We start from the raw sequence: 21,202 nt of genomic DNA, 5'->3' as shown, positions 1-21,202 counted from the left end.
TGTGATTATAAAGTGCTTCACACGAGGTAAAACTTCATAACAGTGAGTAGCATAAGTTCATAGTTTGCCTGTGATGAAATTTAATGCCATAAGTAGCAATGCTAGCAGCTAATGGTATAAAATGGAAATGCTTCAAAAACAGTTAGATTATAGTATGCAACACTGTATCATGTGACGGGATTATCTCTCTGTTCCTTTGAAAACGGTTGGTCCAGTGTATCCTCTGCAAAATGAGGTAACAAATACTTGTAAAGCAGCAAAGCACCTTTCCTTTTCTTTTTCTAGGAGAATTTGGCCATGGCCTCCAGCTATGCCCACCACCTGCGTTCTGGTGTTTTCATTTTTGAGCAGAATTCATTATTTGAATGTAAACTTTTTTGCTTTATTTTTGGTTAAATATCACATTTAGATAGAAGTGTTGAGCTGGCGCAGACATCACTGTGATCCACCAAACTGAAACAAGTTCAGTAAACAGAAAGCCTCAATAGAAGCACATAAAACATGACTCGGAAGTATTCTCGGAAAAGTGGTTCGCTAGAGTGGAAAATCCCACTCTAGCAGACTAAAAGGCACTGTTTTTGTCCGCTAGAGTGAGATTTTCACTGCATATTCTGCACCACATCTCTGTGCGTTCATCATTTGTTTGAAGCCAGCTCACCTCCTACAACCACTTTTCCGAGAATACGCACTTTGCAGTTCGGACTCCTGACATTTCTTTGGAGGAACACCAAAGTAATTGCTTAAAGGAGCTTGCGTCTTCGACATCTTTAAGAGTTCTAAACAAATGTCTGTCGTCCTCCAGAAAATCTTATGTACGCAAACGCGCGTTGCAACTTCGTATCTGGTGCGTGTCTTTTATTTTGAAAGCGCATGCGCACCTGCGGACCACTTATGTGCAGCCCTGCAAAACAGTTCAAATTTCACCAGAGGGGGCCATTTTTAGCATTAATGTTTCTCTCTTTTAAAAGAATTTATTTTGTGTGTATCATTGTTGCTGCCCTACAAAGACAGACAACAGTACAGAAACTTGATACCAATGTCAGGGAGTTTCTGAAAAAACTATCATAGAATGCTACTGTTAATGCTAGCTGTGACTTCACTTTCAATTACACATTTGAAGCACAAAAAGTCTTGAAATAATACAAAAGTAAGTAAGTAACAAATATAAACCCAGACGTTGGGTATATTTGACCAAATATATACAGTAGTTACTGTATTTTGGCTTCATAGGGCAGAATACATTCCAGCAGTGTTATTTTTTTTTTTATAACAAACATACATATTTACACTATATTTACAAAAATAATATACATGACTTTCACTGTGCTTATACTGGTTTCCTGTACTTTCAGGCAGCTTCCTCCAGCAGTCTTTGCAGGTTCTTCTGCACCTGAAAGAACAAAGTTTGCTTTTGCTTAACTGTAAACTGTATTGGCAGAAAACTCGACTGCAGATAAACGTATCTGATGATATTGCAAGTGTTTCTCTTGGTTAGTAAGTGTAGATTTCAAAATGAAGCCTGCTCCTGTTTATCTTGTTGTTAAGGTCATTTCCTTGTCCCTGTTGAAAGCTAGAGACTCAGACTTGAAGCAGGTGAAACAGCAGTTAGGGTCATGTCTACATGAATATCTGTTATAACACAGAAGATATGGAGAACAGTACAAACATCACTGACAAGTTTACTATTCTGGCACATGTGAAGCTGGCATAATTGCTGTGCAGTCAGTCTGCAGAGAGATCAACTAGACCACTGCAGACACATGGAAACCATAGACTGTATATAAAAGATGGAGGTATCCATCACGACAACATTCATGAGTTTTCACTACTTTTGACGACCACTTGATTTGAGTAAAACACGTGAAGTTAAATAATGCTTATTTAACAAAGTAGTGCAATTAGCAGATTTCCATGAAGCCAATATGGAAGTGCAGAAAACTGCAGTTCTTCCAAACATGAAGACTGATGTTTATTTCTTTTGAACAGAAGTAAACATGTTTACAGGCCTAACTCTTATTGGCAGCTGTGGATAGTTTCTCCCTTCTTAGCAATTTAAATTCAAATCATCTCTTTCAGTAGCGGGTTTAATGTGAAATAAATATTTCCAGTCAAGTTCCAGTGTCATTTAATGTTCACTCAGGATCAAGATGGACCATCCTCTACAGTCTGACACAGCTGAGTCTTTCCCACCTTCTTGCTGATGAAAATTGTCTTTATTTTCTGTCTAAAACACTGAGGCGGCTGTCAGCTGCTGCTTTTTGTTTATAAGGAGACGAATGTCAGCCTGAAATATAAATGGAGTGTAGACTGATGGAGCTCTTCTTACAAATGATGCTCTGAACTGATCACTGACTATAAATGTTTGATCAATGGCAACAGGCATCCAATTACACTTTGCTCTTTGGAAACTGCTGAAGCCTTCCTGCTGTGTGCTTTCAGAGGCTCACAAAAGAAACTCCTGACAACACATTCATGCAATTTTTAAAGGTGACCTGTTATGTTTTTCCTTATTTTTTGTGAAGTGTATACACTTGTAGACATGGCCCAAACGTCAAATAATGAGATCTGTGTAATCCCAAAGTGAGTAACTCAGGCATCAGACCTCTAACTGCTCAGATTTGAACAGTTTTACCTATTCTTGGATCTGCAGGTTACTAAAAAGTGGATATTTCCCTAACATCGCCATCTCTGCATTTAATTTAAAGAGATGGAGCTAAAACAGCAACTTTCAGACAGAGGATTAACTTCGGGGTTGCACCCAGTATAACATAAAGAGGGATTATTTCTAAAACTGTGAATCACGCAAAGCTACTCTAGTTGAGTAAGAATATGGTCTAATAATTTAATTATTAAATTATCAATGGGGATTATAGCATATCTAGAGGCTGTATCTATCAACACTTGATCTGAAAAAACAAAGACAGACCAACCTTCTCCAGCTTCATCAGGTTGATGGTTAGCAGTTCAGATAAAAGATTTGTGCCTACATCAGCGGACCCACTCAGAAAATTGTTTCTGGGAATAAAACACAAAAATAATCACCATGAAAATGATTTAAAATCTTCACAAGGGTCAGATCTATCAGCAAAAATCTAATATGAATAAATCAGAGAAAAGTAAATCTTGCAGATATTGTACTATAGTCCTTGAGACGAAATAAGAAAACCATTTCATGTCTGTGAATCCACTCGCTTGCCTGTTCAGTTTGGATCATTAGCTTCATTATTTGGGCTATTTTTAAATTTGTTTTGTGAGGATGTGAATAAAATTCATCGTGACACTTTTGCAGTTTTTGTTTCTCTTTCATCCGGTTATCATTTCCATGTCTAATTTCTCAGTTTTTCAAGCTTCTTTATCTAAGTTTTCTAGAGCTTGTCAGAGTCTCAGACAGTTCGACGACTCACTCCGGGTGTGTGAACTCGGCCACAGCGCCGAGCGTTGTCAGTCTCTGCTCCAGTGAGATGATCTTAAACGCCAGGTAACACGAAGACAAGACCAGGGTGCACACTCTGAGCAAAAACACAGGTAAAAGAGAAGATGAGCAAAATGAGGCTAAAATGCGCTACCAATGAAAATATAATGATAAACTGAAATTAATGTGCATCCAATGAATGGATGGGATAAATCCGCAAATCATATAAGTGATCAGCGTAATTTCCAATTAGGACGAGTGACAGAAGAATCCTTTAGTGAAGACATGAATGAATGAATCAAAGGCAGCAAACTTACAGGAACATGTAGACTATCAGCAGAGTGTTGAGAGAAACTGGCTTCAGACACCTGCTGTCAATCACCACATCCGAGCCTGAAGAAAGATCAAACAAATATGTCTTTGTTTACGACAAAAATACACAAAGTAAAATGCCCTACGCATGTGAGAGCAGCACTGCACTAAAAAGGTTGAAATAGACTGCTTCATCAACTCATAGAAATCAATATGAAAAGGAGTCATTATAAATACAAGCAAGAAAAGAAGTGGAGCTAAAGAGTTATGGTTGGATAAGCAGAAGAGAGCAGATGGAAGAATGGATCATATGGGCGTATTTTTCATTAATATGGAAGAAGCAGCACGGTGACACGATGGTTAGCACTGTTGCCTCACAGCAAGAAAGTCCTGAGTTCAATTCCACCATCAGGCCAGGGTCTTTCTGTGTGGAGTTTGCATGTTCTCCCTGTGTTTGCATGGGTTCTCCCCGGGTCCTCCAGCTTCTTCCCACAGTCCAAAAGGTTAATTGAAAACTCTAAATTGCCCATAGGTGTGAATGTGAGTGTGAATGGTTGTCTCTGTCTATGTGTTAGCCCTGCGACAGACTGGCGACCTGTCCAGGGTGTACCCTGCCTCTTGTCCCTAGACAGCTGGGATAGGCTCCAGTGTCCCCCGTGACCCTGAAAAGGATAAGTTGAAGCGAATGGATGGAAGACAAATATGCAGGAAATTTGGGCAGCTGTAAGGGATTCTGGGAAGAAGATATATAATGCATTTAGAAAAAATATTTATCCAGGTGACGTATTTCTTTATTTAGAAACAAATGTTTAAAATTAGTTTCGTGCAGCCCATTTTGCCAAATCTCCTCTGCAAATGTGCAAAATTATGACCAATACAGACGCTGTTAATAACAAATAAAAAAATAAAGTTTACTGTTGGTACATGATAATATTATTATTTGACAAAAACATCAGAGTATTTTTTTTTCAGTGATAAATATAGATCATTCAGGACTACATTTATTTATATTTGACAAGTTTGTGTTCTGGGAAATCCCCGCGGGTCAGTTTGCATACACGACACATATGAGATCACAATCGGTACTTCTTTGCACCTCAGCTCACCTCTCGTGGCTTTTAGAGTTAAATGTTGTTGAATTTTGGTGTTCTCAGACTGACTCCTTAATCCTGAGTACAGCTGAGGACATTTTCATTTTACCGCTTCTAAAAGCGATTTTTTATTTTACTGTTACAAAGTTAGCGGCAGTTTATATTTGGCTGTAAAGATAGAGGTGGGGAGAGCAGCAGTACAGGACAGTGCAGGCAGCAATGTCAACAGAAATAAGTCCAAACAGAAGGAGCTGAGTCAGCTAAACTTGAGCCTATGCCATGATGAATTTGACCAAAAAGAGAAATAAAATGTAGGGACTAAAATAATAAAATTATAAATTCATAGTCCCATGAGAGGTTCAGTGCCAGTGGTTTAAATAAAAGTCTTGATGTTTAAACTAACACGACCCTGATTAAAGACTCATCCTACCTCGGTGGTGCTTGGAGTGCTGCTTGTTGTCTGGACCCTGCTGGTTCAGATGTGGGTTCTTCACTTTGTGCTGGTGGTCTGGAGATGATGCACTGTCTGTGCGCTTCAGCATATCCAGGAATGGAGGAACGGCGAACTCTATAGAAGCAAAAAAGGCAAGCAAAGCATTTAAAACTGGAAACCCAGGGCCTGTTATGACTTGGGGCAGGTTTGTAATCCCGATTAAGTCCTCTTGAGAAAGACACACTGAGTATGTTTGAATAAGCCCTGCACTACAAGCTGCTCATTTTCAACTTCGTCACAGCTGTGTAAGTGTGTGTGTGTGTGTGTGTGTGTGTGTGTGTGTGTGGGGGGGGGGGGGGGGTTAAAAGTCAACAAAAAATAAAGAGTAAAGAAGGAAAATTATAGCAGCACTAAGTAGCACAAGTCAGATTCTGCTACTGAAGTGCAAAAGTGGTTCAGGTTTTGTGAGTAAAAACGTTGACAGCCACAGACGATACGTGTGACGATGCATGCGACTGCTTAGTTGGTCAGTTGGACAGCGATGCAGTACCTTCTATCTTCTCATAGTCTGGAACCTGAGAGTCAGAGCTGCTGCTCTCCTCCATCTCCTGCCTCCTTTGTCTCATCGCTCCATCCAGGTCGCTGAATTCACTCTGCAGAAATTCACAGACACAGAGAGATTATAACTAGCAGGCACTAGCAGCTGCTTCACCCTCTCATTCAAACATGAGCATATCTATCATATCGATCGTATCTGTACTGAAAAAAACTTCACATTTTCCTACAAATGATATTTTAATTGGAGCAAACAAAAACAAAAGTGAATAATAATAATAATAAACATTTTAAAAAAATGGTTGAACCCAAGATTCCAGGGTGGAAATGGGAAATGACAATTCACTTTAGTTACATGAGAACATAATGCTTTTAGAAAGCTGCAGTTTAATTCAGCTGAATACAATTTCTGTTGTAGTTATGCTTTTATGAAGGTTGTAAATTGTCATTATTTGTGAAAAAGACTTCTAAAAAACCCTCAAACTATCTGAAACAATATTTTATATGTTAAAAACTAAAATCAAGTCTAAAATCTAACATCCAGTTGCTGATGTTCTTATTGCTGATGTTCTTATTGCTGATGTTGCTGCAGAAACTGGACGTCGGCTTGGCTGTGTCAGCTAATTTTATCTTTTACCTTAACTTCCAAAATGTATCCCTTGGCAAATATCCCATGTAATATAATATTTAAAAAGTCCAAATCCAACAGCTAAACTAATAAAAACTAAACTGTAACTCAAGACTTTCAAACAATAATAAGTAAAATGAAAGGAGCCAACACACTTGGGAAATTAACTGAAAATAAACTGAACTTGAAGCAAAAACACAAACATATTTAGAGTCAAAAGTAATTAAAAATGATAAAACTACAATAATTCACCTCAACATTAAAAGTAAATGATTATATTAAAACACATTTGCTTTGTGGAGTTTATGCAGTTGTATTAAATTGCACAGGCACTCTAAAAGCATCACTTTTAGAGATAAAGACTTTTGGGGTCAGAGAAAACACAAAATGAATTAAAATGGGAAAAGTAACATTTCAAAGATCCTGTTTGGGGATAAAGTGGCCAAAAATAAATAAATACATAAAGCTTTAGCCACAAGGACCTGGGGTGATTGATGCTGACATCAGGAAGTGTCTCACAGGACAGCCTTTTCTCTTGGACACAGCTTTGTTGAATGCATAAACACAACGTGCAACAAATATCCAGTTGTAACATGTGCAAAATGTTACTAAACGATTTGCCAACTGGCTCCGGCTCTCATGCAGGGAGTCTTTTTTTTCTGAACAGCTTCTGTCCCCATAGGTCGAAATGCTTAGTTTCCACATTCCAGCTCCAGCTCTCGAGGTTATTGGTTTTATTTCACCTCAAGTTTGATGTGTTAAAATATCCTTCTGTCAGAAAAGAGACCAGAGAGACAAGTGCGAGGATGGACCCAAAAGCATGATGCTTTCTTATTCTTATATCTTTTATTATATGTAGGCAGGATAAAAACAGTATCCGTTGTATCAGGATACTTTATGGCATCATGCGTTTTGGCATTCGGCTGTTTGTGTTTGTGGTTTTGCTGTGTTTGACCCACCAGAGGAAAGCGAGGCGATAGCGGTGACCTCCGACTTCTAAAGCTGTTTTCAGCTGAGGAGGGAATGGGGCTGCTGCATGGACTCTTCCCCTATTTGTATTCATGTAATACATAACCAAACATCATGTGTTTAAATGATCCTCAAGTCTTCAAACTTATTTAAAATAAATAACATAAGAAGGCGCAAGAGTAAAAAAGAAAATTATCTGAAACTGAGTGTTTAGTTTAAAGCCTGAGTTTTCGGCTCACATGTCTACCTGTTGGTCATGAGCAGTACATGCATGACAGAAAACAAGGAAAGCATAACAGGTCTGTGTGGATCTAAATAAAAAGCCTTTCCTACCTCCAGATGAGGACAGATCGACATCAAAAACTTGTAGGTGTTGTCTCTGGACAGGAAGGACACAAACACGTACTGCAACACCAGAAATAGAAAAAATGTCTTTTGGAATACTTTTCCACATGTGCAAAAATACTGTTTTTTTCTTAATTCATCAAATCGTGGTGAGAAGCAGCGAGATTTCTCTCACCCTGTCATTTGTGGTGGCGATCACCAGAGCGTTTGGCAACAGGATGGCAGTTTTGGTCTTCTTGATGTTTTTGATGGACACCACTGGGATGGCGATCTGGGACACAGAACAGTTCGATCCTTCTTACCAGCTTTGAAACCAGAGAAAAAGATTCACGCACCTGTAGGCCGGCTTCACTGTACGACAGCACGGATCAGAAGCAGAGACGAGCTGTTCACTGACCTCCGTCAGCTTTAATTATCACCATCTATACACATTAACTGCAATTTCTCAGCCTAGACTGATAGTTCCAGATGTTTCCCATACAGTAACAGATGTAAAACAATCCAGTCGTGACCACACAGCAGCAAGGTGTCATCTGCATGTGTTCATGCATGCAGCAAAATATTAGTCCCTCTGCAGACTGTACCTGCAGGCTGCGTGTGTGTAAACACAGCTGGCTTTCAAAATAAAGAATAATGCGCTACAATGCCCGCACAATATCACCTATCCACTTAGCATGTCCCTTCATGGAGGAAAAACAATCTTTTTTTATTGCAGAGGCATTGCTTGGATCAAGACGTGGCAAAAGTACAGACATCCTTTACTTAAGTGGAAGTCCAGATATTTAAAAAAAAAATACTCCTGCAAAACGTCTTTACTGAAGTAAAAGTGAAAAAGCAAAGGCTCTCAAAAGTGCTCAAACGTCCTTTACTCATGAAGCAAAGCTCCATGATTGTGCTGCCAAAACAACGACACACTTATTATTCTATTAAATTGTGTTGATAAAAATCAAATTGAGTTTAAAAATCTTATTTTACATCACTGAGTTCTTCTTGGTTGTGTTCTCAAGTGTTGTGTAACGGATAAAACTGACTGTTTGCTGTTTTCTGTGAAACTTCTCCAGGTAACTGTTAAATAATTTAAACCGACATATCTCATCAAATCAAACGGCTGCTGCTGCTGGCACCTCACTGTGTTCGCCACATTAAACAGCATCAACACAACAAAGACTCTGACACTCGCGTGGAACCGAGAAACACCACTGAAAACATCTGTGGATTCTCCTCCGACGATCTCTTTCAGATTCTCAGCCTTTCCTGTGGGCTGATACAAAACAGACATCAATGCATACCTTGGTATCTTTTCCAAACACCTTGGAGTGGAAGCAGATCCAGTGGTCGGAGACAAACATGCGTCCTTGGTAGAGGATGTCTTTCTGAAGAGCACAGGTGTAACCTGACAAACAAGTAAAGCACATTAAAAAAAACACATTATTTTTAGATGTTTGTGAGGAAAAAAACAAGAAAAGACCAGTTCAGTGTTTGTATTGAACAAAAGAGTTTGATAAAGTTATTATTGGACTTTGAATTTACACTGTAGTTCTATCATAGGGATTCTATTATTATCAGGTGGTTAACAAGAGGCTCTGGTATCAAATGTTCAACTATGACCTAATCCTTCATTCAGTATTTAAGGTGGAGTGGATAGCTGTGATCATTAAAGACTTACTCTGTCTGAGCTGTTCTTCTTTGCTGATCTCCTTAAATATTTTATGGTACTGGCAGTTGGTCTTCGAAAGCTGAAATACAACACACACACACACACACACACACACACACACACACACACACACACACACACACACACACACACACACACACACACACCAACATCAGTTAAAGCTAAGGCTGACATTTGGATGAATTCTTATCAGAGAAAAGTAATAAATAAATGTGGCTTGTAAAACTCACGGTACTCTCAAAGTAAAGTTCTGAAACAGAGCTAACTTTCTTTGGGTGGTTCAGGAGAACTACAGAGCATTTATTTATTTATGGGATTGTTGTTTTGCAGCAGTGTATATCTATATGTTGTTAGACAGAGAAAAAGCTCTAGTTCCTCAAACACCAAAATAAGCTTGTACGTGTGCAGGCACTCATGGCGTTTAAATCATGTGGATACCAGTTACAGTTTAGAATTTATAAGACATTTTTGCAAGAGAATTGCAAAGGACATTTCAGAGAAATGCATTTTTAGACCAAGTCAGGCAAACTTAACCAAATGACTGTGGTATTAAGTTAAACCAAACCGACTGGCTTAGGCATTTTCAACCATTTACAAAGTATAAAGATATTTTTTGTAATTAATCTCGAGCTAAAATGTTCACCTCTAGGGAGCAATATTTTACCCCTGGACATGTGACGGTGTTGATTTAACACTCGTGCCCTTAAGAAGTTTTGTCTTTTGCGCTGTAAAAAAAAAAGTGCTCTTAATGTTTTGCCTGGTTAAATAAAGGTCACATTGACTCACTGCACCATCATGTAGCATTACACGAATGTTTATTCTTGTTCTAGCTCTTCAATGTAATATGCAGATATTTTGGACATGAAAGCATAGCTAAAAATATAAAATCATTTTTAAATATACAAATTTAGTATCTTTAAACATCACTATAATTCCACTGTTAGCTTTGAATAAGCTATAGCTAACAATTCATTAGCCAGTTAATCTATTTACTAACAATTTATTAGAAAAAGTTATTTTAAAGTTTTAAATTCTTTCATTTGAAAGTGTACAAAAACCTCTTTGTGAAAACTGATTAGAAAAATAATTTTTGAATTCTTAATTGACTTTCAAATGCCTAAAAAGTACCAGATATAGCCAGGCAGTATCTTTATTATTATTATTATTATTATTATTATTATTATTATTATTACCCATTGTCTTTGTGAACAAAATTTAAAGCAGCAATTTAGGGATGTCATTTAAACTTTCATTCCTCACATTGGTTTGCGGTGCCATGTCAGAACACTGGATGTGTTAATGTTGGTGTCATGAAGTAAAGGAAGCACCAACCAGAAGGAGGCCTGACCCACAAACTGTTTATAACCTGATACATTTCTAAGATAATAAGTTTGCTTGGAAAAAAGCCACTCAGCAGAAATTTTATCTGATATTACTCATTTAGAAACCAAGTGACCGAGAATAGCCTACATGTAACATTTATAGGTGTAATAAAATATGTATCAGAGTTTACTTAATGACCTCTCACCTGGCTGTAGTGAGACTTCTTCCTCTCGATCTTGGAGTCTGGGTCTGTCTGAACCTGAGTCAGGAGAGAATGGTCGAAGGTCTTTGACCTGAGGACAGAGAGAAATTTCAGAGAGAGGATTTAACATATTACATAGCCAATAAGACAGAAGATAAACAGAAGTCAGCAACCTTTGGTAATCTAATTTCAGTGTATTTAAGAACTACAGCAGCCTGCTGTCGATTCCTGACATCATACTTTTATGAAAACCAGGAAATATTAAAATAATTTGAGGCTGGAGAAAAAATTTTCTAACCAAAATATGAAGTTGAAATGATTAATATTATGCTCTTTTTCTAGGACAGCATTATAATTAAAGCTGGGGCAGATTAGCACCATCATATGACTCCTTCGTTCAAAAAATTGGATTTTCTTTGAATTTATGCTTTCAAAAAAACACAATTCAGAAGTCAATTTGTTCAAATGGTTCAAAACATCAACCTGCAGTCATTGTTCCACTGTTACACATTTTGAGGTTAGGGAATATTGCTGCCTAAGATAGTGGGAGAGAGTCAAAGGTCAGATTATTATTCTGAACAATGAGGAACCTTCTCAAAGTCAGATCATAGTGAGATTAAAGGTTTCTGTGGGTGCTGAGCATGAAGTCAAACAACACTTTGTGGAAAACTGATCATTCATCAATCCATCAGTACATTTTCTTGTTGTGGTTGCAGCACGTTTAACAGGATATTCCAAATGGTCTCGTCTCCAGCAACATTTTCCACTTCCTCCTGTGGGATCCCGAGAAGCTCTCAGGACAAATTAGATTATCGTTCTGGGTCCACCGCCACACCAACTTATTTCAGTCGTATCATTTATTCAGTCATTACCCAGAAGTCATGATCATTCGTGAAGGTTGTAACATGAAATGACTGGTAAGGCAAAACCTTAATTTTCACACTTAACTGACTCATCACCACAATGATCTGGTACAACGCCTGCATTGCTGTATACGCAGCAACATCCACCAGCTGACGCTCTGCTGTCCCATCACTCTTGTATTAGAGCCAGAATAATTAAACTCCCCGAATGGGGCAGCAAGTTCCTCCCGATCCAGAGTGAGAAATCTACTATTTTCTTGATCAGCTGGATTATAAACACCAAAGTTAACACACCACAAGGATTACGATACATCAGTGTTTGTCCAAAAGAAAAGAAAAGAAAAGAAAAGAAAAGAAAAGAAAAGAAAAGAAAAGAAAAGAAAAGAAAAGCTTTATAGAAAACATCACACAAGATATAGAATTTACTCTCATCAGCAAAAGTCCCTTTTACACTCAGAGGATAGAAAGTGTCTTGGAATTGCTTCTCAGGAGAGAACAAGCAGTGGACTGAGATATAACAGCATTGCAGAGGTCAAGAATGGAAAATGTGTTGTTTTCTGGTGAATCCCAGTTAAAGAATAAGACCAACAGGAGCAAATATTATACCATAATGTACCTTTAGTCGTATTATGGCTTGTCACAAGGTTATTTAACCAAACCTTGGAAGTGGGTAACTATTTGTACTGTAGTTGTTTGAACCTTACAGACTTTGAACCTCTGGTGACCAAAGGGCAAGCTAAAATTTCAAGGTAAACCTATATTCATAACTGGGCATATTTGGACCTAGAGTGACGTCTGAAATTCGTATGCAACAATCTAAACAATACAAAGATATTTATGGACAAAAACCAGAGAAAAACGTTTGTAACTTACCTGACTAACACTGGCTTTCTCCTCCCTGTTAGCTCCTGTTGCTCCTGATCAGCAGCCTGCAGTGGTTCACTGCACATCCTGCTAAATCTTTGCTGCTCCTCTGCCACAGCCTCTGTATCTGAACTACACACGAAAGGAAAAAGTGAAATAAAACCCAAAATCATACTGTCCAAGAAAAGTGGGAATCAACACAACCTGCAAAGATTTTTTTCTTTCTTTTTTTGTTTTGTTTTGTAACTCTCTGGAGTTTTATGTAAGGAAAATCCTGCAATAGCACATCTTGCTTTCTTGTCCAGCTGCAATGCAACAGCCAAGTTTCCCAACTTTCTGTTGTGACATTGCAAAACAATAGATAACACCTTAGATATTGCTCAAGGTGAAAATTTCCAAGTGATTAATAGATAAAGCAGAATTTTTACAAGTCAAGAAATCCACCATGGTGCCAGTCAATCATGAATCCAACAGTTTGGTGAGTAAACATAAAGAATCCAGACAGCTAATTATGAATAAAAGTCAACCTTCATAAAATGTGCATCCCTCATTTCCCATTATGCATTTTTTTTCTTTGCAGTGAAGGTTGTGTGATGAATATCCAAGTCTCCTGGGGACCTAAAGACTCCATATTCACCATGTGGTAAATTCACGACTGAATCATTTTAATTCATGCAATTCCAAAAGCTGACAAGCCAAGAAGATCTGTCAGTTAATCAGTCAATAATCTGAGTGATTGTTCTGCTATTCAAAAAGATATGAGTACTGCTATAACTTTTAATAATGCAACCAAAACAGCTAACACAAATATCTGTGTGACACTGCCTTTTGTACTCTAGAGATGTTTTTGTTGTTACAGCCACAGACTCACTGAGAATCCCTTTCTTCATGCTTTGCAGCTCCTCTGCTACATTTCCTGGCATCCTCCTGCGACGTCTGCTGGTTCCCACACTGTTCTGTCATTATGCTCAGCAGATATTATCCAAGCAAACGCTCAGCTAGACGTCCTGACTGCTGCCGTGAGAACTGCAGCCTGATCCGCTGCTCCCTACACCTACCTGCTTGCCCGTCTGTGGGAGTGTCCTTTGGGCCCCTCGGTTTCACATGTCACAGCCAACCAGATCACAAAAGGGTGACGTGTGTGTTTGTGTGTGTTCGAGATAGTGAGCATTTGAACCTTTGATCAGTGACATTTTACTCGTCTTTGTTTGTGTTCCTAAACTTAAAATGGTCTCATAATCAATCTAGTTTTGTTTACACAGGAACAATACTTCTACCTTCCACTTCTGTCTAAACAGGGTGAAATCTGATCTGGTTCCCTTTGCTGAGGGGAAATGATTTCAGCTTGTTGTATCCCCGTATCCCTGCCGACTTTCTTCATGTTGAAATGTGTATGTTTGTTTTCCAGTGGGGAATTAGAATGCTGCACGGAGAAGCCCCTTAAAGATTTAAGAAAAAGCTGGATTGGCTTGCAAAAAATGGACCCCCATTTCTAATCCCATTTTTATCTCAGAAAATGTCCCTCCTGTTGGCATGATTTACTGCATTCAGTCTTTAAAACATCTGTAGTTGCATGATGAAAAACAGTGGCTATCTAAGTAGTATTTATACGGGCTGCATGCAGCCTGCACTCAAAACTACATGTTGTTGCACAAAACTGTAACTCATTACATTACAGTTAATCTGATTAAAGTGCTGGTAAGAAACAAGGACCCAACAGTTCAGGTTCAGATGTTTTTTTTAACATGTTGATATCCTCACTCAGCCGGAGTGAGGATACACGATCCAGCTGTTGTTCTGGCCGTGTGTGTGTGTGTGTGCGTGCGTGTGTGCGCGTGCACTGCAGTGTACGTGTGTAATGAGAGCTCTCAGCCGAGGATTGCTTGGTCATGAAAACAGTCTGCCTAAACACGATTTATCAATACTTGTTTGGAATTAAAGTGTTTAGCTTATGTATCCTTAATAAATTTCTGATTGCTGCACAGGAAATGTGCACCAATGACACCGTTTTAATTATGGCAGAAAATACTTCCTGTATGGAGCTAAAAGAGCAAATAGCTTGGAGAAAGGACCAAAGTGGCTTCGGTCTTTAACATTTAATGTTTAAAAACACACACACACAAAACTAGACAATTCATAGTCAAAAAGCTTCAAGATGGTGTATAAAAATGTATGTTGAATAAATAAAGATGACTGGCTCTGCGGTGTCATACTCATCTCAAGTGGGCCAGACCATTAAACTGATGGTAAAATGACATTTTTTGCATAAAGAAGTAAAAGTAACCATCCAGTTACAAAATGATGAACAGCCTTTAAAAATCCAGTACATCTCATTTCATGTACATTACTAAATAATTATTACATTTTGCTTTTGCTGATCCAAAGAATTTGTCAAGATCTAGAAAAATGTGAACTTGTGAAAATGTGAAGTTGCAAGTATTCTTAAGTAGATCATTCATTTGGAGGGCCAGCTGTGGCCCCTGGGCCATATTTTTGACACAGATAGACTGATCACAGTGGACGCTGTACCGGTCCGTCGTGGTGAACAGGTGAGCAAGAGAGCTGAGTGTAAAAGCGAAGCTCTCGATTTACCAGTTGATCTGCGTCCCTACCCTCACCTATGGTCACGAGCTGTGGGTAGTGACCGAAAGAACAAGACCCTGGGCAGAAATGAGCTTCTTCCGAATGGTGGCTGACATCTCCTTTAGAGACAGGGTGAAAAGTTAAGCCATCCGGGAGGGGCTCAGAGTAGAGCAGCTGCTCCTCCACATCGAAAGGAGTCAGTTGAGGTGGTTCGGGCATCTGACAAGGATGCCTCCTGGCTGCCTCCTGGGTGAGGTGTTCCGGGCATGTCCCACTGGGAGGAGGCCCCGGGGCAGACCCAGGACACGCTGGAGAGATTATATCATTCGGCTGGCCTGGGAAAACCTTGGTGTTCCCCCGGACAAGCTGGAGAAGGTGGCCAGGAAGAGGGAGGTCTGGGCTTCTCTGCTTGGGCTGCTGCCCCCGCAACCCACCCCCAGAAAAAGGGAAGAAGACGGATGGATGGATGGATGGATCAGTCTATCATTTGTTTGGGTTTTGATAATGTCTTGTTCCCCTGCATAACAAGGTGTTCTTACTTATTCTACAAGGAATTTTTTTGTAATAAGACTGTCAGGAACATTTTCTCCATACTTAGGAACGCACTTATTCTGAATTTAGTTCAGATATGGGTCCAAAAGTGACTCAAAGGCCAGTCTATTGTTTATATCAGGATGCATCCGTGCATTGGATGCTAATTGGAGAGCTAACATAGGTAACAGCAAAGTGTCCGCAGTTTGGAGCCATTTTATAAACAATGTTTTCTCTGTTTGTGCCACAAAATAATTTGAATTGAGTTGACAAGACTCCACAGCTCAGATGAAAATATTTTCTTTGGTCGTCATCATTGCTTTACCTGCGTCTCCTCAGCTCATTTTGTAACCCAGTAAAGACTCTCACACTGAGCTGAAATGAAATGACAGCAAATAAAAGAGGTGAATGGCAACAACAAAAATCATTTATCTTGGTTCTATTTACAGTTATTATTTCACTGATAAATACCTTTTTAGTACACTACTTTTTGGATGTATTTATTTGTGAAACTTTATTAAAGCCATGTTTAAGTCAAGTCTTACAGAGAAAAGTCAGAGTGAGCAATACAGTCTTATTAGTTTAACACTGATAGTCTGAAGTAAAAAAAAAAACAACAACTCTGGACTCTCCAACAGTCCTATTTACATTTTATTTTTATTTAGGACAGTGCATGTAATGAACATACATGTAAAAAAATTACATGAATGTAAACATACCAGATTATAGCCAAGGGCTAATTTAAATCTGTTGTCCATAAAACATAAAAAATAGACATAATAATTCATAAAGAATTCATAATTCATTCATAATAAAAACTCCATCACCAAACTCACGCATACACACCATTCTATTCCCAAATAAAACATTAAAACTATACAACTTATACATGTTCACACACTTGATTTGTCCATAACAAGTTTTTAACCTGTGCCTTGAACAAGTTCTATGAAGAACTGTTCATCAGTCTGTTAGCAACTGCCAGATTTCTCCAACATTTGTTGTTGTGTCTTTCTATTTGTTGGCTTACAACTGACTTTAGCCTTCTTTAGGTACACACAGAAACAACGTGGTGCACTTTGAAATACAAACAGAGCTGAACTGTTTGCCAAGTGTTTTTTTCCCCTGTGGTCTTTTAATAGCTGATTCAGCTTGTCCCTCATTTTTAAAAGAACTGATTATAAAGATAAGGTGAAGACAGTCTGTGATCCAAATGCTGACTTTCTTGCGAAACTCTCATGTGGCCCATGTCGTGGTATGAAATAACAAAAATTACTCTGTTTTGGTTTTTAGTACTTTTATGGCCAGTTCTGGGCAGTTTGCTTCACATGAGCTAAGCTGAGAAAATAATCTGCATACTGAGAGCACTGGATCAGAGGTGTGTAAACAGACCAGATGTCCTTTGCAATGCAAACATAAACCAAAAGAACTGCAGGTTTAAAATGCTTATGCCTAATATTCCATATGAATTTTGACATAAAGTAACAAACTGAGTGTACCAAATACTGTATGCGTCAGTCAAATAATAATATTTAAAATGTTTTAAATAGTTTTGTATTCAACATGAGGTGTTTCAACTGCATTTATTCTCATTTTGAAAAATTAAACAGGCTCAATTAGTTGTTACTAGTTTCTCTATTCGAAACTGTGATAAATGTAACACAAAAAAAAATTGCCACTTTTTGGCTTACCGACGCATTAGACACAATTACGAGATCTTTTTATTACATATCAGACTAAGTTATGAGGCCTGCTGTTTACATTAGTGACTACTACTGGTATGACACACAGTTTGCCATCACTCAAGCTGTGGGCATAGACTGTAAATAAACAACAGCTTTGTTCAGTGCCACTGGTTAGCGAGGTGCCATCTTGAAGCTGTGAGCTGAACAGTTTTTTGCCATCACAGCCAAACTTTGCTTCCTGTTTAATATAACATTAAATTGTGAATTCCAAGCTAGAAAACTTGCACTTAGCTGATAACTCCCTGGTACATATATGGCCACATCCAGTCAAAAGAAGAATAAATTATTTATTTTTTTTAAAATAAGTTCAAGGCTTTAATATGCAGGTGGATGACATGCATGCATCTGTTTATGTGATGCTTTGTTTATACATGTTTAGCCTGGCACCACAGTTTTGCAGCTGTCGCTGATGCTTTTTAAAAGATGGAAATTTAAAACAAAACAGCGTAGCCCTTAATGGGCTAAGATTACGAGCATAGATATAGAGGCATGACACCAATTTACATATCTGAGCAAATGTGGCTTGTTTTAAGTAAACAAGAGTAGTAGTGAGCACTCCCAGCTGGATGTAGTGCAAACATCTGGGATGCTTTTGTTGCTGTTGTTGCTTTAAAATTTTACACTCCATAAAGAACTTTTTTTTTTCTCATGACACCCAGTTTCCTCTGCACCAAAGACAGGTGTGGACATCACACCTCTTCCTTTAATAGTGAGTAGTCTGTACTGAAGCTCTCACCAAGTGACACCTCACAGGAGGCACAGCTGACTCTCGTCTCTGCATCATAAACTATTTATCACTGCTGTCTTCTAGTTCATGTTGTGTTGGATTCGATGGAGTGTAATCCATTCTTCCTTGGGTATACTGCAGGGCACAATGAGGTCAGATATGACATACCTGCTGGATCCCGGCAGGGATTTCATCTGCTGTCGGTCTATGGTTTGTCACTGTTTGATTGATAGGCTTCCTTCTCCTGCAATCCTAAACCTTTTATCTCTGGTTACTGATTGACACACTCATAAATGTGTTTTGTACAAAATTAGACATTTCACGGGAGCACTCCAGCATTTTGCCAGATATATTTGTTTGCGCTCCCTCTCAGTCAGATTGCTTCATTTCTGTGACTGGAAGCAGGTGCACACTGCAAATAAAGGAAGCCCAGTCTCATTTGCATGTTGTGTTATTCTTATTTAACCATGTAGGAACAGAGCAGTGTTTGTGCAAATATGGGGAAAAAAACTTCAGGAATTTACCTAAAGGAGTTTCTGCAGTGAAACCAGATTTGTCTTCACCATAAACTGTAAAGAAAAGTTGATATACACCTAAGTACTCACCAGCTTTTGTCATTTAAGTTCTCAGTTTTGAATTTGTGTTTCCCTTAATTTAGATTTTGTCTTTACACACTTAATGTGTAAAGATTGTGTTACTCAAAACTGCTATTCCACTCTCATTAACAGACACTGACTATGATTTTAGTTTGTTTGATTGTTCAGATTTGCAGAGTACTATTTCTTAATCACAACCAATAGAGACATTGAAAAATATCTTCACAGTAGAAGCACTCAGCAGAGTGACAATATTATTTGGATATACACACTTGTCATTCATGCCATTTTATTCCTCCTCGGCCTCTTGATTCGTTCATTTATCTGTCAGTGAAGATGGTTTCACTTCCACACTGTGAAGGAAACACAGATGATGCTCATACATCATCCTTACGTCTCTAACATGTTGGGATGATGGAGGTTTTTATATAGTGCTAACTGCATACAGTTATGATTGCTTTGGGTCTTTAAACCCTGTGAGTGTATTTGTGTGGTTTTTGTGACTAGTTTTGTTCATTTGGGTCTAAATGTGGCTATCCATCATTATATGATCGTTTTGAGTCTCTTTAATGTTATTTTGTTGTGGTTTTTTTGGTTCAATGTCATATATTTTTTTTAGAATATTTAAGGGGGGCATTTTAAGCCTTCCCTTCAGAGTTTCACATTTCTTTGTGGTAATTTTAAACTATCTGATTAAGGTCTCAAATAGAGTCTCTTGGTGGTGTGAAGGGTCTTCTGCCCTGGCCAGGTCTGCTGTGTGTTTCCGCCTGCTTGTCCCTCTGTGCTGCCTTGCAGGTTTCTAGAAGCATAGTTAATCATAGCAATTGGAAACACCTGGACAGTCTCCCTGGAGCGTGTATGCTCTCTCTCCATTCACCCAGTGTTGTGCTATTTGTTTAGTTGTCTGTGGCTTGGTTATTTTAGTTTTTGCACCACACAACACCGCACACCTAACATGCAAATGCTCATGTAGCTCCTGACACGCTGTTAACACTGCCTCACACATCCCATAAAGATTATCGCAGTTTCTGCTTCTTTTATTTAATAAATTAGAAAGTTTTAGTTAATTATGTGTCTCTTCCACCATTTTCCATGATTACAAAGGCTTTTTCTGTGCTTACCGTGAGTCTGTTTGTGCTTAGTGTGCATGTGATTAGATCACTCTGCTCACTGCAGAGCTCTTATCTTTGCAAGTTTTCATTGTGCTCTTGCAACGTAGCCTGTAATCATACCACCTTAACTGAAGGTTATCTGGTGCACTGTAACAGATTTAATGTTAAACTCAGGTACATATGTTTTCAACTCTGGTGACAGTAAACAGCATTTGGGCAGAAGTTTCAAATAACAAGGTATGTTTATGCAAAAGAAAGTCAAAGGCTTAGGCTTCACTGCTCTAAACACTCAATTTCAGTAATTTTTTTCTAATCGTAGATCTGTATGATGTCAAGCAGAGAGGGTTTTCTTTAACATGGTCATCTCAGTACCCATTGTTTGGGCCTGTTTGTGAAGGGCAGCCAATTAGAGGAATGTTACCTTAAAGAGAGAGTGGCTGTAAAGAGGCAGACGCTGAAAAAGGGGGGGTTATTTCAGAAAGAGGATGAAGATGAAGATAAAAAGTGTAATTTTAAAAAGTTAACAAGAATAACTTAGCAACAGTCTCAAAGCACAACCAAGCAATCTTTTGGGTAGCTCTGCTAAAGCAATCTCTAATAATAAACTTTAATTTCATACATAAAAGCTGAACATACAGAAACACTGGCCAGTTTTGATAAAAACAGCTTAAAAAAATACTGATATTTGCCTTAAAAAGTGTTTTCTTTTTAAACTGTCATAACCCCACTAAGTTATACTCTGTCACCATCTTTGTAGTCACTGAATTCAACAGCAATTCAAATTTTCTTTGAAGTTTAAATAACGGAATCATGCAAAGCAGCGATAGCAGTCTAAGAACAAAGACATCGAGCTGGAATTTAGTGGGCATCCAATCACTGACACTTGAGCTGATGCATAAACTATAAAACAAACACGGCAGCGCCCTCCTGCGGCCAACTAATTGCATTTTCTGACAGTAATTAAGTGGCATCTGAGACATTGGAAGATGCATTCACAGTCGAAGGAAAACAAAACCATCTATTCTCTCGAGTAGTGCTACTGAAAATAAACTGTAATGCGCTACATATTCATATATTAGTGGGGCATTTTATGTTGGGATTGAAATAAACCTTCCAAATATGACTTTATGAACTTTATTCGTATTGTTTTTATTATTTTATGAAAACGTGAGTGTGGATGTGTGATTATCGTGTTTTACTGATGACAGCGAGCAGCCCTGTCAGATACTGTGA

General features: G+C 38.4%; 1 protein-coding gene across 1 annotated transcript; it reads right to left on the bottom strand.

Moving 5' to 3' along the window:
* Positions 1-1,294: 1,294 nt before the first annotated feature.
* LOC134639239 (GRAM domain-containing protein 2B) lies at positions 1,295-13,638 on the bottom strand. The gene is made up of 14 exons (XM_063490353.1): positions 13,547-13,638; positions 12,685-12,807; positions 10,952-11,039; positions 9,412-9,481; positions 9,035-9,138; positions 7,921-8,016; positions 7,734-7,805; positions 7,391-7,480; positions 5,799-5,901; positions 5,246-5,383; positions 3,730-3,805; positions 3,405-3,509; positions 2,931-3,015; positions 1,295-1,390 (listed from the first exon to the last, which is right to left on the bottom strand). Exons 1-14 carry the CDS (start codon positions 13,636-13,638, stop codon positions 1,349-1,351), a joined length of 1,284 nt encoding a protein of 427 aa, XP_063346423.1. The 3' UTR covers positions 1,295-1,348.
* Between the last annotated feature and the right edge of the window lie 7,564 nt (positions 13,639-21,202).

The sequence above is a fragment of the Pelmatolapia mariae genome, linkage group LG12 (assembly GCF_036321145.2).
Source record: "Pelmatolapia mariae isolate MD_Pm_ZW linkage group LG12, Pm_UMD_F_2, whole genome shotgun sequence".
NCBI lineage: Eukaryota > Metazoa > Chordata > Actinopteri > Cichliformes > Cichlidae > Pelmatolapia > Pelmatolapia mariae.
The sequence above is the reverse complement of the archived record's forward strand: the minus strand, read 5'-3'. Positions and strand labels throughout refer to the sequence as shown.